Source organism: Hemitrygon akajei, chromosome 7 (assembly GCF_048418815.1).
Source record: "Hemitrygon akajei chromosome 7, sHemAka1.3, whole genome shotgun sequence".
NCBI lineage: Eukaryota > Metazoa > Chordata > Chondrichthyes > Myliobatiformes > Dasyatidae > Hemitrygon > Hemitrygon akajei.
Genome location: NC_133130.1, coordinates 108,182,773 through 108,200,075, shown reverse-complemented (window position 1 = coordinate 108,200,075; position 17,303 = coordinate 108,182,773). Strand labels below are relative to the sequence as shown.

General features: G+C 47.9%; 1 protein-coding gene across 1 annotated transcript in view; it reads left to right on the top strand.

Annotated features, from left to right (window-relative positions):
• Positions 1 to 17,303, top strand: part of LOC140730780 (ezrin-like) — an 81,783-nt gene that overhangs the window by 29,678 nt on the left and 34,802 nt on the right. Inside the window, exons 2-3 of the mRNA XM_073051662.1 lie at positions 8,525 to 8,608; positions 13,823 to 13,918. Coding sequence (XP_072907763.1) covers positions 8,525 to 8,608; positions 13,823 to 13,918 — 180 coding nt within the window. The remainder of the gene's footprint in view (positions 1 to 8,524; positions 8,609 to 13,822; positions 13,919 to 17,303) is intronic.

Here is a 17,303-nt window from a genome sequence, read left to right as displayed (position 1 = left end):
CCATTTAAACTGCATTTATTTTGATGATTGAGGTTTAGCGGGTAAGGCAGATGACACATTCAAAGCGTGGATTGGCTCAGGACTGGGACGCTAGGGGGCATAACAGAAACGTGGCTGAGAAAGTGGCAGGACTGGAAGCTCAGTGTGCCAAGATACGGACGGTACAGGCGTGACGGTGACACAGGTACATGGGGAGGGAGTGTTGCATTTCTGATAATGGAGGACGCAACAGCAGTTGACATTCTCAGTGAGGCCAGTGGGTAAAACTCAGAGACAAGAATGAGACGGTCACTCTCATGCAGAGATTCAACCTTCCTTTATGCCATTAACAGAGGGGTCTGTAGACTCCAGGTTGGGAACCCCTTCTGTAGTGGGTCTGTGTTGTATTCCCCCCCAGAACTCAGTGGGAACTTAAGAAGCAGATGTGTAGAGGAGTTGCTTATAATTCAAAGTTAAAAGTGAATTTATTACCAAAGTACATGTATGTCACCAGATACAACCCTGAGATTCACTTTCTAGTGGGCATACTCAATAAATCCATAGAATAATAACCATAACAATCAGTGGAAGAATGCACCAACTGGGAGTACAACCAGTGAGCAAAAGATGACAAACTACAAACACAAAAATAAATAAGTAAACAAACAAACAATAAATATCGAGAACATGAGATGAGGAGTTCTTGAGAATGAATCCTTGAGTTCTGGGAACATCTCAGTGATGGGGGCGAGTGAAGATGAGTGAAATTGTCCCCTTTGATTCAAGAGCCTGATAGCTGAGGGGTAATAGCTGTTCCTGAACCTGGGCGGTGTGGAATTGTAATTGTGTTACAATTGGGAGATTTCAAATTCCCCGTATTGGCTGGGCCACTCGGAGTATTCAGGGCCTAGGTGGCATGGAATTTGTGAAATGTGGCCAGCTACATTTCCCGAGTCACTATCGAGGGCCCTACTCGGGAGCTTGCAGTGTTGGTGCAAGCTTGGGGAATGAGACAAGGCAGCTAACTAAGATGGCAGTCAGGGAGCACTTAGAAATACTTTGAACTTTGGCTCTCAAAGTCGCAAGATAGTGATGGGAAAAGGTAGGACGGATTTGCAGTTGAGGGTCCTCAACTGGGGCTGGGCTGATTCTGGTGGAGTTGGAGCGGGTTTGGCAGGGGTTGATTTGGTGGGAGAGCAAGTGACTTTTGGCTTTTGAATCGAGGCTTTAAGAGAAAGCAGCATGGTTCTATTTCACTGATAGGCAAACCTGGCAAGTGTAGGAAACCCTGGCTGCTCAAGAAGAAGAAGAAAACGTACATTGGGATTTGGAGTTTTGGATCAAGCACTGATTATAAAAGGAATCAAAATATTCTTGAAAGAGTAATCAGGGAAAAGTGAGGGTGTGAAATGAATCGGGCAGGTAAGGTCTAAGGAAATCCCTAGAGCTTCTAAAGCCATATGAAGAGTGACAAACGTGGCCAGGGAGCTCCCCTTCAAGATCAGAAGGGCCATTTATGTCTTGAGCTGCAGGAAATGATTGGGGTATACTGAGGAAAAAGAATATCATGGCTGCTGAAGAGATGAGGGATTCGAATAAGTGGGTATGTTTTGGATGACGTTCACATTTCGGGGCAGGAGGGGAGGTATTTGAGTGTATTGATGTGGATAAACCCCTGGGGCCTGAGTGAGTGCATCCTTGAGCTTTGTGAGAGGCTCGAGAGGAAATTTGTTCTTATTTATTTAGAGAGAGATTGCGGAAAACTCTCCTTCGGCCCAACGAGCTGTACCTCCCAGCATGCCACCTATTTAACCCTAACCTAATCACAGGACAACTTCCAATGACCAGTTGACGCTCTGTATTAACCGGTACGGAGGAAACCGGAGCACGCGAAGGAAACCCACGCGCTCACGGGAAGGGCGTACAGATGGCGTCAGAATTGGCCTCCAAACCCCGGCGCCCCAAGCTGTAAAAAGATGCTGCTAACCGCTGTGCTACCATGGCAGATCTGTGGAGATGTCTGCATCATTGCTCGCCACTTGTGAAGTTCCCAAAGACTGGAGGGCAGCTGACAGTTTCCTGTTGTTTGGAAAGGGTAGCAAGGCCAAACGAGGCAGCTGTCAGAGGTGGAGAAATTACTGGAGGGAATGCTGAGGGACAGAATCTGCCAGCATTTGGATAGACAAAGTCCGACTAGGATGAGTCAGCATGGCTTTGTGTGTTGGAAGTCATGCTTGACAACCCTTTTGAGAGTTTTTGAAGTAGTGACCCAAAAGGTAAATGGTGGTAGGGCAGGGCCTGGTGTTTCTTTGGGCTTTGATGAGGTTAGGTCCCATGGAATGCAGGGTGAGCTAGACAGATGGATTCAAAACTGGCTTGGAGGCAGGAAACAGCGTGGTGGTTGAAACTTGTTTCTCGGAATGGAGGCCGGTGACTAGTGGTGTGCCGCAGGGGCTGGTGTTATTGTTCATTATTTATCTAAATGATTTGGTTGTGATGCACAAGGCTTAATAAGTTTGCAGGTGACACAAAATTAGGAGGTGATGTTGATAGTGGAGAAGGTTATTGTAGAACAGGGATCTTGATCAGTTGGGGAAATGGGCTGAGGACTGGCAAATGGATTTCAATACAGGTAAGTGCTTGGTGATGCATTTTGGAAGGTCTAGGGCGTGCTGTGAATAGTAAGTCACAAGGAGTGTAATGGAACTCTTAACAGGGACATTTTAGCTTGGAATGCTCGCTATCACAATTTTTAAAAGCTTCCCACTTACCAGATCCCTTAATCTGCTAATATCATTTTCCAATCTCCCTTTGTAATACCGCCGGTTAAAGACCAGCCCCCACTGTTCTCCATGACAATCTTAAAGTTCAAGTCCAAAGATCCCTCAGAGTTGCTGTGCTAATTAACAGGGTGGTTAAGATGATGTATAGTGTGGTGAGAGATTAACCTGAAGAGCCTCAAGGTAACGTTGCAGCTCAATAAAACTCTGGATTGACCACACTTGGAATACTGTATTCAGTTTTGGTCATCTCATTATAGGAAGGGCGCGGAAGCTTTAGAGAGGATGCAGAGGAGATTTACCTGTCCCAACTAGAGAGCATGTCTGATGAAGATAAGTTGAGTCAGCTATGGTGTTTCTGTTTGGAGTGAAGGAGGATTTGATAGAAATATACAAGATGATAAGAGGCATAGATAGAGTGGACAGCTGGAGACTTTTTCCCAGGACCGAAGTAGCTTATTCGAGGAGGGCATGATTTAAGGTGATTGGAGGAAAGTATAAGGGGGACGTCAGAGGCAAGTTTTTTTTTTACACACACAGTGTTGGCTGCGTGGAACGTCCTACCAGGGGTGGTAGTAGGGGCCGATACATTAGGAACATTTAAGAAACTTTTAGGCACGTGGTTGATAACAAAAATGAAGGGTTATGTAGACGGGAAGGGTTAGATCAATCGTACGATAGGTTAAAAGGCCGGCACATCATGGTGGGCTGAAGAGCCTGTACTGTGCTGTAACGTTGTACGTCACTGGTCCCAAAATGCTCCCCCACTAACCTATCAATCACTTGCCCATTTTCTCTGAGGTGGTCAAGAATAGCCCCTTCTCTGGCCGGCTGATCTATGTAGATCCGGAAGCTTTGCTGGACACACGAAACAGGATCTGCCTAGACTAATCCCTTAGCACTAAGGCAGTCCTGGTCAATGCTAGGAACGTTACTACAGCCCCAGCCTACACCCGTCTGCAGTTTCCCTTTGTCTGTACTCTGATTCCTGTTGACCGGTGGGACTGGGCTGGGAGTGCATGCAATCCAGCAAAGAGGTCACCCTTTTATTTCTAAGTTGTGTACATATGGCTTTGCTAGACTTTGCACCCTGAGATAACCTCTCCAGGTACTGCTATAATGTCTTCCCTTATCTGGTGCATATAACCTCTCTTACCTGCACCTCTGTCAGAGTCAAAGTTAATTATCAAAGTAGAGGTCGGTCACTGAACCCTACCTTGAGAGTTATTTGCTTGCAGGCATTTACCGGAAGGTGAAGAAGTGTGGTACATAAAGGCTGACAAGCACTCAATGTGGAAAAAGATGACAAATTGTACAACTAAAAGTAAGATAAATAATACTGACAGCATCATTTGTAGAGTCCTTGAAAGTGAGTTTGTTGGTTGTGGAATCAGTTCAGAGTTGAGCTGAGTGAAATTATCCACTCTTGTTCAGGAGCCTGGTGATTGAAGGGTAACAACTGTTCCTGAACCTACTGCCTGATGGTACTATCAAGAGGAGAACGTGGCCTGGGTATTGGGAAGCCCTGGATGATGGACGCTCCTTTCCCGTGGCAGCACTCCTTGTAACTGTGTTCAGTGCTGGGGAGAGCTTTGCCTGTGATGGACTGGAGGCGTTGATAGCCGAGAACGACAAGCTGCCAATCCTGTCCGTCCCTCAACCCCGTTTCCGTGATCGGTATAATATCGCAATGCTGTGTGCTGATGCGTGCTCTGAATTCATCGGCCTTACTTGCGAGGTTTTGATTTGAATTAAAATAAGTGCCTTGCAGACCGACCAAGTGCTCCCTCCTGCCCCTGTCTATCTTGCAGTGTTACTCTGCACGTCTGCTTCAACTTTCTCATCTGATTGAACATAGAGCAGTACATTTGGCTGGCAGTGTTATGCCAAACCAGCTAAAAAGTAAATCAAACCCCCCCCCCAAAAAAAAAACAAATCTCTCCTGCCTACACAGTGTCCACTTGTGTCCCTGCCAGATTCATTTTAAACCCTCCCAGGTAGCTTGCAAAAATCTCCCTGCTAGGATACAGGTACCGAAGAAACCACAACCAAAGGAGTTGAATGACTTCAGACCTGTTGCCTTGACGTCGCACGTGATGAAGACCATGGAGCGGCTGATAATACAGAATCTGAGGCCACAAACCAGGCACGCCCGGGATCCGCTTCAGTTTGCGTATAAGGAGAAGGTGGGAGTGGAGGATGCTATCACGTATTTGCTGCACAAATCACTCTCTCACCTAGATGGGGTCAGTTGTGCTGTGAGGATTACATTCCTTGACTTCTCTAGTGCCTTTAACACCATCCAGCCCAAGATCTTAAAGCACAAACTAACGGAGATGGGAGTAGACTCTCACATGGTGGATTGGATAGTGGACTACTTGACAGATAGACCTCAGTATGTGCGGTTGGGAGACTGTAGGTCTGACACAGTGGTCAGCAGCACAGGAGCGCCACAGGGAACCGTACTCTCTCCGGTCCTGTTCACCCTGTACACATCTGACTTCCAATATAACTCGGAGTCCTGCCATGTGCAGAAGTTCGCTGATGACACGGCCATAGTGGGGTGTGTCAGGAATGGACAGGAGGAGGAGTATAGGAAACTGATACAGGACTTTGTGATATGGTGCAACTCAAACTACCTGCGTCTCAATGTCACCAAGACCAAGGAGATGGTGGTGGACTTTAGGAGATCTAGGCCTCATATGGAGCCAGTGATCATTAATGGAGAATGTGTGGAGCAGGTTAAGACCTACAAGTATCTGGGAGTACAGTTGGACGAGAAGCTAGACTGGACTGCCAACACAGATGCCTTGTGCAGGAAGGCACAGAGTCGACTGTACTTCCTTAGAAGGTTGGCGTCATTCAATGTCTGCAGTGAGATGCTGAAGATGTTCTATAGGTCAGTTGTTGAGAGCGCCCTCTTCTTTGTGGTGGCGTGTTGGGGAGGAAGCATTAAGAAGAAAGACGCCTCACGTCTTAATAAGCTGATAAGGAAGGCGGGCTCTGTCGTGGGCAAAGTACTGGAGAGTTTAACATCGGTAGCTGAGCGAAGGGCGCTGAGTAGGCTACGGTCAATTATGGAAAACCCTGAACATCCTCTACATAGCACCATCCAGAGACAGAGAAGCAGTTTCAGCGACAGGTTACTGTCGATGCAATGCTCCTCAGACAGGATGAAGAGGTCAATACTCCCCAATGCCATTAGGCTTTACAATTCAACTGCCAGGACTTAAGAACTTTTTTTAAAGCTATTATTAATGCTTTTTGAGTTAGTGATTTAGATGCATATCATATTATTACTGAGTTAAGTATTGTATGTAATGAGTTTTTGCTATAACAAGTGTATGGGACACTGGAAAAAATGTTGAATTTCCCCATGGGGATGAATAAAGTATCTATCTATCTATCTATCTATCTACCACTGCAATTCGCTTACAACTCCTGTCTTGTAGAGGTCACCTCTGCTTATGAAGGGATCCCCCGATCCCAGTGGCTGAAACTTTTCAGTCACATGTTCGTTCGCCCTCCTATTCCACCTACCTCTGGACAAACGCACTGAGAGCAACAGGAACCTGCGTCACCATTTAACAGCGTACTGCAGATCTCTCTTTAGCCTGAATTCCGCATCCATGTCTATCCTCTGTACTTTACCCTCTGGCAGCCAGAGCCAGTCCGGCTGAAGGGACTGGGACCGAGACGTTGACCGTACTCTTTTCCATTGATGCTGCCTGGCCTGCTGAGTTCCTCCAGCATTCTGTGTGTGTGTGTGTGCATGTTAAATAAGTTATGCAAAAAGAGGAAAAGAGTATTGAGGCATTGTTCATGCGTGCAGTGTCCATTCAGAGATCTGATGGCAGAGAGCAAGTGCTATTGCTGAATTGTTGAGTGTGTGCCTTCAGGCTCCTGTATCTCCTCTCTGATGGTAGCAAAGAGAAGAGGGCATGTCCTGGGTGATGGGGGTCCTGTATCATTGACGATGCCTTCAGGCTCCTGTATCTCCTCTCTGATGGTAGCAAAGAGAAGAGGGCATGTCGTGGGTAATGGGGGACCTTGGTGCCGGGTGCCACCTTTTCGAGGCTCTTTATCTGTCTCTGGCACAAAAGCATTCCAGTCCGGTCATTCGCCGTTCACTCTCTGGTCCTTGAGGGAGAGATTTGCCCTCTGTCTTAACTCAGTAACCCCTTACTTTGCCACCAGTGACCTCTGATTCTACAAGCTATGCTCCCCAATATGCTTCATTTGTCTCCTCTCGTTGTACTGAACTCCAACCTCCCCACTCCTCAATCATAAAATAACCTGTCCATCCCAGGTATTAGTCAGGTAAACCTTCTCGTGTATCAACATCCTTCCTTAAATAAGGAGACCAACTGTTACCAGGAAGCAGGTTCATGGGCTTGGTATGTGAGACAGAAGACACTGATTATCAATAAGCACATTAACCATTGATAAAACATTCAGCTAAACAGTTAGGCCACCCTAAGTTGCACAAACTACAATACTGAACACCTCAAACTCAGCAGGTGCCTCATTTAGTCTCCCCAGGTTGCACAGCTACGAAATTAAACGTTCAGCAGAGTGCACATAGCATTCAGCGCTTCACAAAGAGTGCGTGTGCTTTCCCCATGGTTCTCCGTCACTGGCCGTGACCTCAGCGTGAGGTCGAGAGCCTGGACACAATGGAAAGCCGCGGAGGCATCTGAAACTGGTCACCGGTGCCGTGGCAACAGGGCAACCAATGGGAAAGAGCTGCTGCATCCTTCGAACGGGCTAATTGATAACCGGCTGAGTGGAAGTGGCTTTCGACTGGCAAGTAAACTAACCCTTCACATGACACCAACCACTAATGACTGAAACAGGAGCAGGCCACCCGGCCCACAACGCTGTGCCAAGCCAATTAAATTAGTAAGAATAATCTCCTGAATTCTGTGTTCAATTCCTCTGGCAGTAAACAATGCGGGGTTTCAGCCTGAAATGTCAACAGGCACTGCTCCTCCGGAGCCCCAGATTCCAGCCTCGTTGTGTCTCCACCATGCTAGCTCTCCCACTCACTGACCCTGCGTACTAGCCTTTAGTGAATCCTGCACTCTTGGACTCTCTTTCACCCCTGGGATGATCTGTTGCCACCAGCGAGGACTGCTACCTAGGCGGCCACTGTAGTTAGGTGCAGCGTTTGAAAATTAAGGCTTGAAACTAACATGCTGCTGCGTCGAATCAGGAAGGTGGGAAGCTGAAACTTTTGGGAGCTGGTCACACCCAGAGAATAGGTTTTGCCAGCAATTCCTCAGCAATGAAGACGTACACAGATAGCGTTTCACTTGGCCTCACAGGGGCCAGGATACCTGTTCCTGTATGAGAGCTGATGGGTTCACTCTACTAACGTGCCTGACACGTGGATATTTCCTGCAGCTCTGACCCGTATTCGCTTTCGAATAGCCATCGATGAGCTGGCTTCGTCACAGTTAATCACCCCAGCAGCCTGGCCCTGACCCTGCCCGTTCCCCTTTTATCCTCAGCATTCCTTCCTGTCCTTTTCCCTAGTCCTGATGGGAAACATTAACCACTAAAACATTAAATCTGTCGCTCTCTCCACAGATGCTGCCTGACCTGCTGAGCACACTCTGTTTTTATTTCAGATTTCCACCATCTGCTGTTTTTTATTTTGTTATTTTGATTTGATCTCCGGAGGTCAGGTACTGTCAGTTTCAGTTGCGGCCGAGACCTTTGTGGCACTCGTCTCATCCCCCCCCCATCTCTGTTGCTTTCAGATCAACGTCCGGGTCACGACCATGGATGCGGAACTGGAATTTGCCATCCAGCCCAACACCACTGGCAAGCAGCTCTTTGACCAGGTGGGTCCCCAGCTCAGCGCATGCCGCCGATGTCCCGCGGGAGCGTTTTGTGCTTTGGGAGTGACGCTTCAGGTCCTGCTGGGGATTTCCCGTCCCGTGGAGAGACGGGCAGCAATCTGCAGTTCAACGTGAAGGTGGTAAACTTACTGAAACAAAAGTGGGTCAGAGGCTGAGTAGCAAGCAGTGTTCTGGGGAGGGGGAAGTGAGCAAGAATTATTGGAAATTATAGTCTGCAAACTTATTGTATTGTGCCAGGTGTAACCGTATTGTGGAATGTCTCTGTGTTCTTATTCACATAATCAATATTTGCTTTGGAAGTACTTAACTCGAGGGACAAATGCTTGCCTCAGGTTTTTTTTAATTGAAGACTGTGTAAAGAAGTAGAATTGAATTGCCGCAGGATATTTATCTGGCCAAGTACGTTGGACTTTGAGATTGAGTGTTAAAGGGACAGTGCACTGGTAAAGGCAGGACCCTTGATGAGCAGAGGGACCCTGGGCTCCGAAGTCCATAGTTCCCGGAAGTAGCGACACCGGTTCATAGGTTGGCAAGTAAGCTTTCCTCTATTAGTCAAAGCATTGTGTTCAAGGATCAGGAAATTGTATAGCAGCTGTATCAGGTGCACATAGGAGCAGAATTAGGCCATTCAGCCCATCGAGCCTCCTCCACCATTTCATCATGGCTGATCCTTTTCCCTCTCAACCCCGTTCTCCTACAGTCTCCCCATAACCTTTCACGCCCTGACTAATCGAGAATCTGTCAACCCTAAAGGCACCCAGTGACTTGGCCTACACAGCTGCCTGTGGCACTAAATTCCACAGATTCACCACCCTCTGGCTAAAGAAATTCCTCCTCATCTCTCTTCTAAATGGACACCCCGTTATTCTGAGGCTGTGCCCTCTGGACCTAGACTCCCCCACCAAAGGAAACAAAATCTTCACAGGCCATCCAACATTCGATAGGTTTCAACGAGATCCTCCCTCATTCTCCTAAATTCCAGCGGGTACGGACCCAGAGTGTTCAGTCTCTGCTCGTGTGATAAGCCTTTCGAAATTGGACTCATTCTCCCGAGCCGCCTCTGAACCCTCTCCAAGGTCAGCACACCCTTTCCTAGCAAATGCTGGAAATCCAAGCAACACACACTCAGCAGGCCAGGCAGCATCTACGGGAAAGAGTACCGTGGACGTTTTGGGCCGAGACCCTTTGGCAGGGCACTCCTCTTACACAAGGAACCACATCTGGAGTATTGCGTGCAGCTCTGGTCGACCCCATTATGGCAAAGTTGTCAAGCCCTTGGGGAGGGGGGCAGAAGAGGTTTACCTGGATGCTGCCCACGTGCCATAAGATGTCGGACAAGCTTGGGTTCTTTTCTCTGGCTGAGCGGAGATCTGATGGAAGTTTATAAAATCTTGAGGGGCATAAATGGTCAGCTGGTATGTTCTTCCCAGAGTCAAGATGCCCGATACAACAGGGCTTGCATTTAAAGTAGAGGGGGTAAGTTTAAAGGGGATGTGTGGGGCACAGAGTGGTGAATGCACTACGAGGGTTCCTGGTGGTGGAGACAAGTATAACAGAGGCGTTTAATTTGTTCTTAGATAGGTGTGTGAATACACGGAGCATGGAGGGACATTGTGCAGGCAGAAGGGATTAATTCAGTTACTAGCTTTAAGAGGTCAGCTCTACATGGTGGACCAGGGGCCTTGTTCCCATGCTGTTCTGTGTGGAATTTGGGCTTTGGGAGGGGACGATCCCCTCTGGGCGATTCACCCTGTGTTGATGGTGAGGCACTGGCCCCTGTGTCATAACCCAGCAGCCCCTGGCACAGCCACATTATCCAAGTGCACTGGCGGCTGCTTGAACAAATCCGTAAGCACTGGTTTCTCCGCATTCATTTACGTGCTTCACCAGATGCCAGAAAATCTGCCTGTTACTGCTTGACAGACACTCAGCGCTGAATCGTTATTTCCAAAGGCTTGTCTGACTTTTTTCATTTAATTGAAACACTAATTGGACCTGAAATTAGTGAAAGGCATTGCAGTGATGTGTGTCTGAGTTTGTTGCTCTGTTTTATAATCACACAGTGTTCCCAGATAATAGACCTCGTCTGTTTCCTCGCCTGTGTAATTGTGAGAAAGACACTGGCGGAAGCAGTCTTAGTTTCAAAGGGATTCAGGTCCTGATTTCATTTGGACAAGCTCCTAGCTGGGGGATTGGAGAACAGAACGAGGTTCTCACCCCACATATCCTTCCCAGCCCCTGTAAGCCCAGAGCTGCCAGGGGTAACTGCTGACAAGTTTTTTCTACCCGCTCAAAGTGTGCAAAATGTATCTTTGGGTGGTGGCCTCATCACAGCTGTTAAGGGCTGGTGCACTTTTCTGATGAAGGTAGATGTCAGTCCCACCGTTTTGGGGCTTTTATTTCTGTCGGCTGAAGGCAGCCTCCCTTTTGTTACTGCTGAAGGAGGCAGTTCACAGTAGGAACGGTTTGCAATAAAAGATGGGTGAAGTCCAAGTCTAGATTGAAGGCTGAGAAAATGGCAGATGTAATTAGAATCTGCCCCTCAATGGAAGTACTAAGGGGTAGCTGTCTCCCAGCATTGTAAATCTGACCCAGTGCTCATCTGTCCTCAGTCACTCTGCTTCCATTTTGATTAACTTAGTTCAAGTTACTGGGCCGCATTTTGGCAAAGCCTAACCCTCAGTTAATTTGTTTTATACTTCATTAAACTGGAAATGATAAACCTCAAGGTGCCAGCAGTGTTTATTGGTGGAATCCTCCCTTCTGATGATTGTGATTCAGTAGGGGTGGGGCAGCCTCGTGGTCCCTGTCTGTGTCGTTCTGCTGAACAAATTGCAGGCAGCGCGTGCCAATCAGGTTGTTTACCTCGCTGACGGACGGAAACCTTTACCCAGCACCGTTCATGGCTTTGATTGGATGTCCCTGGTGATCTTGTCATTTACAGTTCAGGGCTGAGGCAGAGGTTTGACCAGATCTCTCAGTTTCTCACACCCCACCCACCCAATCAACTCGCTTCGAGCGGGTAGTGTTGACGTGGTGTTTTGGTAGATGACTCTCTTAGATGTTGGCTGATCTCCCGAGTGTTTCCAGCATCTTCCTGTTTGATTTCATTGCATCAGGTTGTTGTGAAGCCAAATACAAATCTCCCCCCTGCTGGGACAGTGTTCCTGACTGTGGCTGGCATGCTGACTGTCACAGAAGGGCGAACCAAACTGGAGGACTGTCGCCCTGAGCACAGGTTTACAACTGGACTAGATGTACGAGATCTGGGAACACACGTCCATAATTGATTGAAAGTGGCGTCACAGTTGATAGGGTTGTAAAGAAATCTTTTGGCACAATGGCCTTCAAAGTATTGAGTGCCGGAGATGGGCTGCTGTGTTAAAGTTGTACAGGACATTGGTGAGGCCTAATTTGGAGTATTGTGTGCAGTTTTGGTCACGTACCTACAGGAAAGATGTAAATAAGTTTGAAAGAGTCCAGAGAAAATTTACAAGGATGTTGCCGGGTCTGGAGGACCTGAGTAATAAGGAAAGATCGAATAGGTTAGGAATTTTTTTTCTTGGAAGGTAGAAGATTGGGAGGAGATTTAATAGAGGCATACAAAATTATGAGGAGTATAGTTGGAGTAAATGGCGGGGGGGATGGAGAGCTATGGTCTTGGTGCAGATTGATGGGAGTAGGTGGTTTAAATGGTTTGGCACAGACTAGATGGGCCAAAGGGCCTGTTTGCATGTGTACTTTTTCTATGACTATGAAAAGAAAACAGACTGTTGGAAATAAACAAGGCAATGAGTGTCTGGGAGGAGAGGATGGCCTAATGTTTCGGATGGGATAGATGTAATGTGTTTTTTTTCCCTGATAATAAACTAATTTATAAACAGCCAACAGAGATCTGGTTGTACATCATGTGTCACCTATACAGACCACCTCTCTTGTATCAAACATTTAGTGTGCTAAAGCTACGAGTACGAGCTGCCGGACAAACTCCGCGAGTCAAGCAGCGTCCGTGGGGGCAGAGGGATTTCATTTGAAACCTTGCGCCATGCCCGAAACGTCGACAATTCCTTTCACCGCCAACCCACCCCCACAAACGCTGCTCGACCCGTGAAATTCTCTCAGCAGTTTCAGCTCCAGGTTCCAGCATTTGAAGTCTCCTGTGTCTATAAAACTTTACTCCTCCGCCCACTCTTCCTAATTAGATGTGAGTTGTATATGTTATAGAGGGTTTGTCCCAGTTGGTAGCTACGTTATTGTCTGGTGTTTGATCACCAGCTTATCAGACTAATTGCCATTGTTCTAGATTTGAACATCTAAATTCCCTTTAGTTTAATGAAGATTGAATGGGAAGCAATTTACTTATTTTTTACTTGGAGACCGTGCAGAACGGGCACGTGCTGCCCAGTGACTCACTAGCCCAGTCACAGGACAATTCACAATGACCAACTAACCTTCAGGCAGTGGGAGGAAACCGGAGCACCCGGAGGAAACCCACGTGGTCACGGGGAAAATACGCAAGCTCCTTCAGACCGTGGTGGGAATTGAACTCTGAACTCCGGAACGGCCTGGGCTGTAGTAGCGTCACACTAACATAGAGTGCTTGCCTCTACCTTCTTATCATCAGTTAGGAATGTAGCCTGGACTTGTCAGCGATAACTACGCCCCAAATTTTACTACCTGGGAGGTGCTTGGTTGCAATTTAGAACTTACAGAAGGGCCTTGGACAAAAATACCAACTTTTGAGAAAGTTCTGGTAGAAGCTTAATGGGATTATATTACAAATGTCTCCCTCAACACTTAAAGGGAAGAGTCAAGTCCTGAACTGACGGGTGAGCTGGTTTACAGGGAACACTACCCTGACAACCTGACGTGCAGTGTTTGTGTTCGTAAAGGACCGGCAATAAGAGGCTGTCACTGCTCTCTTGTTGGTCACCACTTCTGCTTGCTCATCACTGCTCAAGTGTTTCCTCTTGCTGGAGTTTTGTTCGTTTAGTTTCTGTCAGCTGATTGCAGTTGGCAAAGACCCTGCTGTCACCCACCGGGCGACCTGACCGATCCCAGGTCGAGAAGCTGGCTTCTGCCATCCCCCACTGACTCATCTCCACCCTCCTGTCACCTCTCAGATCACTTGTGGGTGGAAAGGTGCCCATAGAGTCCTGTCAGTTGACTGTGAGAACTTGTCCGTTTATTCCACAGGTGGTGAAAACAGTCGGACTGCGAGAAGTCTGGTATTTTGGACTCCAGTACACTGACAACAAGGGGTATTTGAACTGGCTGAAGCTCGAAAAGAAGGTACGTGCACCAACATCGGAGATGTCCAATTGATTCAGATGGTCCTCATCGTTTCAGCAGTCGTTTGTCCAGGTTTTTATGAATGAAAGCAGGCAGCAGAAGCTGTTTTGTCCGCGTTTCCTCAGTTGTGTTCTGGGTGAAGTGTGAGAAAGGTACAAGACTGCGTCAGGCCACTCCCAGTGTGAGGGAGAATCCCTTTGTTTCTCCCGTCAGTGTCATTTCTGTGATTGATGCGATATGTAACCCTCCTTCCTCTTCCAGTGCCGATCGGGTTTGCATTTGGAAGATCTGAAAGGATGGAATGCTATTTTCCAGTTTGCACGTGTGACGTTTCTTCCCCTCTTTATTTTCCCAGCTTCATTAGACGGCACTAATAAAATCCTTTTGTAATTCCCATCAGAATCCATTGCTTCCGAGTCCTCCATTGTACGGCCACAACTTTCCCAGTCTCTCTGTGTACTTGGTCGCAGGACCATCCCAATAAATACGTTCTCTCCCTCCGATGTTCCGACATCTGTTCAGCTCAGTGCGAATTGATACTTGTTGATGGCTTTGCATAACGTCCCCCCTTGTGTAGTCCGTTCATAAGCAGAAGGGATCCATGTCTTTTTTTTCATTAGCTTGCTCAACACCATTCCTTCAGGTCCACTCCTCTGTCTCATCAGCCGTGTCTCAGAACGCTGGCTGCCTGCCCAAAGTGGACTTCACAGCCACTCACCAGAAGAAGCAGGACGGTTATCTTATGTGTGAGGTCTTCCCTCACTGTTCTCCCTGGAACTGAGATGAAAATTCCTTCAGATTTCTGCCTAGGGTCTTGGCCAAAGTTGCTTTCACTACACTCAGTGGCCACTTCATTAGGTGCATCTGCTCATTACTGCAAATATCTAATCAGCCAATCACTTGGCGGCAATTCAGTGCATAAAAGCATGCAGACACGGTCAAGAGGTTCAGTCATTGCTCAGATCAAACACCAGGATGGATTGATTATTGGTGCCAGACAGGGTGGTTTGAGTATCTCAGAAATTGCTGATCTCCTGGGATTTTCATACACAACAGTCTCTAGAGTTCACAGAGGATGGTGGGAAAAACTGAAAAACACCCAGAGAACAGCAGTTCTGTGGGTGAAAAAGCCTTGTTAATGAGAGAGGTCAGGGGAGAATGGCCAGACTGGTTCAAGCTGACAGGAAGGTGACAGTAACTCAAACAACCACACGTTACAACAGTGGTGTGCAGGAGAGCATCTCCGAATGCTCAACATGTCGAACCTCGAAGTGGATGTGCCACAGCAGCAGAAGACCACGAACGTACACCCAGTGGCCGCTTCATTAGGTCTAGGAGTTTGCATGTTGGATGAGCTAGTCATTTGTTTCATAGATGTTAGGGTGATCACCATGTACAAGTGAGTAGCTGTAAATCCAACATTACAGAGCTTTGGAAGTAGTCACGATCTTCGTTGCTGTGGGACATCCTGCCATGTTGTCCAAGCCTTGAGCCGATCTCTGCTAACCAGTCTGAACACTGGAATCTGGAGCACCAGCCAAACAACTTACAAACCTGTTGTGCGGTAGTTTGTCAAACAGCCCTTTGGTCGCACAACCGCCAAAGAACCCAATCAAGTTAGTCACAGTGCACCTTTGATAAACATCCATTGCTGCCTGCTTCAGGTGCCAGTTACCCTGCTCCGGATGAAAGTCCGTCACTGGCTGGCAAGTCCGCTCCCTCTTTGTAAACAAAGGTGTGGTGGTCCCTGTTCTCAGGCACCCAGCTCACTGGCACCTCTCGAGCCAAAGGCTGCAGTTTGCTCCCTCTATCTCTCCCATTGAATCGCCTGGCCATAAAAGTCTCAGGTTGTGCCCTGGGAAATGGGGTTAATGTGGATTGGAGCCCAACGGTTGGCTGAATGCTCTGTGTCCATACTCTCTGAGGTAGACGACGTCTCCTGCTTTTCCGGTTTGACAGCTGCCACCTGAGGTGAGGGTGGAGGGACAACACCATGTATTCTGTCCGGGTTTCCTTCCAATAAACAAATTCACCCCCCACCCCCACCCCCACCCCCTCTTCCTCTAATCCCCACTCTGACCTTTTACTGCTCACCTACCGAGCACCTTCCCCTGGGTCCCCTCTTCCTTCCTTTTCTCCTATGGTCCACTCTTCTGTCCTGTCAGATTCTTTCTTCTCCTTTCTCACCCACCTGGCTCCCCCTGTCACCTTCCAGCTAGCCTCTTCCCCTCTCCCCACCTTTTTAATTCTGCCACTTCTCCCTTCCCTTCCGGCCCTGAAGAAGAGACTCGACCTGAAATATCAACTGTTCATTCATTTCCAGAGATGCTGCCTGACCAGCTGATCTCCTCCTGTGTTTCCAGCATCTGCGGACTTGCTCGTGTTTCTAATTTGTCACCTAAGTATGTTTTTCATTTCCACAAACCGCCTCCTCCACGATCACAGTGACAGTGAAGTAGCACCTCACGTACCTTTGCTTCCTGTTGGCCCCCAGGGTCTGTTGCCTTGCTCATCTCCTTTCCTCATTTGATACCTGTTGAAGGTTTAGAGTTTACTTCATTGCACCCTCCGATCTCAGCTCTGTGCTTTGTTGTTTTCTGAAAGCTTTAACCCTGCACCATCGGTACCCGGGAGTCCCCACTTCCAGGGAGTGCCTGCTCTGAATTGCTTTTCACTCTCTGAACTTGTTCATCCTCCACTGACGATTTTTGATGTGAATTATTCTTTGTCCTGTCACGTTTTTCTGGCGAACCTCAGGATTGTTTCTGCCAACCTGATGTGTGCTGGTCCCCACTTCATTCCTCAGACTAAACTCCCAGACTGAGGAATGCCTTCTCTTCCTCAAGTTGCAGCCCAGTTCTTGCTGGATTCGGACAACCGTAGGAGCGCACTCGCTCTGCGCTTGCCTTAAGATTAGCTGCTTTCCTTCCTCATGCTGAGTTCTCTGTGCTCTCTCCTTCCATCACATTCCCTACCTCACCCTCCCATCCACGTGCCTATCCAAATTTTCTCTTAAATGTTAAAATCGAACCCACATCCACCACTACCTCTGGCAGCTCATTCCACCCTCTCACCACCCTCCGAATAAATTCCCACTCGGGTTCCCCTTAAGTGAGGGGCAAGCTGATGGGTCACCTTTTGAGGGAAACAACAGACCACCCTGTTGTGACAGAGATGCAGCAATCCTGAGATGATCAGGGGGAGCTGAGGCCCAGTCTTTGCATGTGAATGTGTTCGGAGGCGAGACGCGCCGGAAGGTTGTCGGCAGGAGCAGAGGGTTCTTTCCCTGGTGTACGACCGCGTGGGCTGGAATTCAGCGCCGAGGATACTCAGTGAAGAAGCAAAGTGGAATAATCCAGAGAGGATGATAAACAGTCTGCTGGAG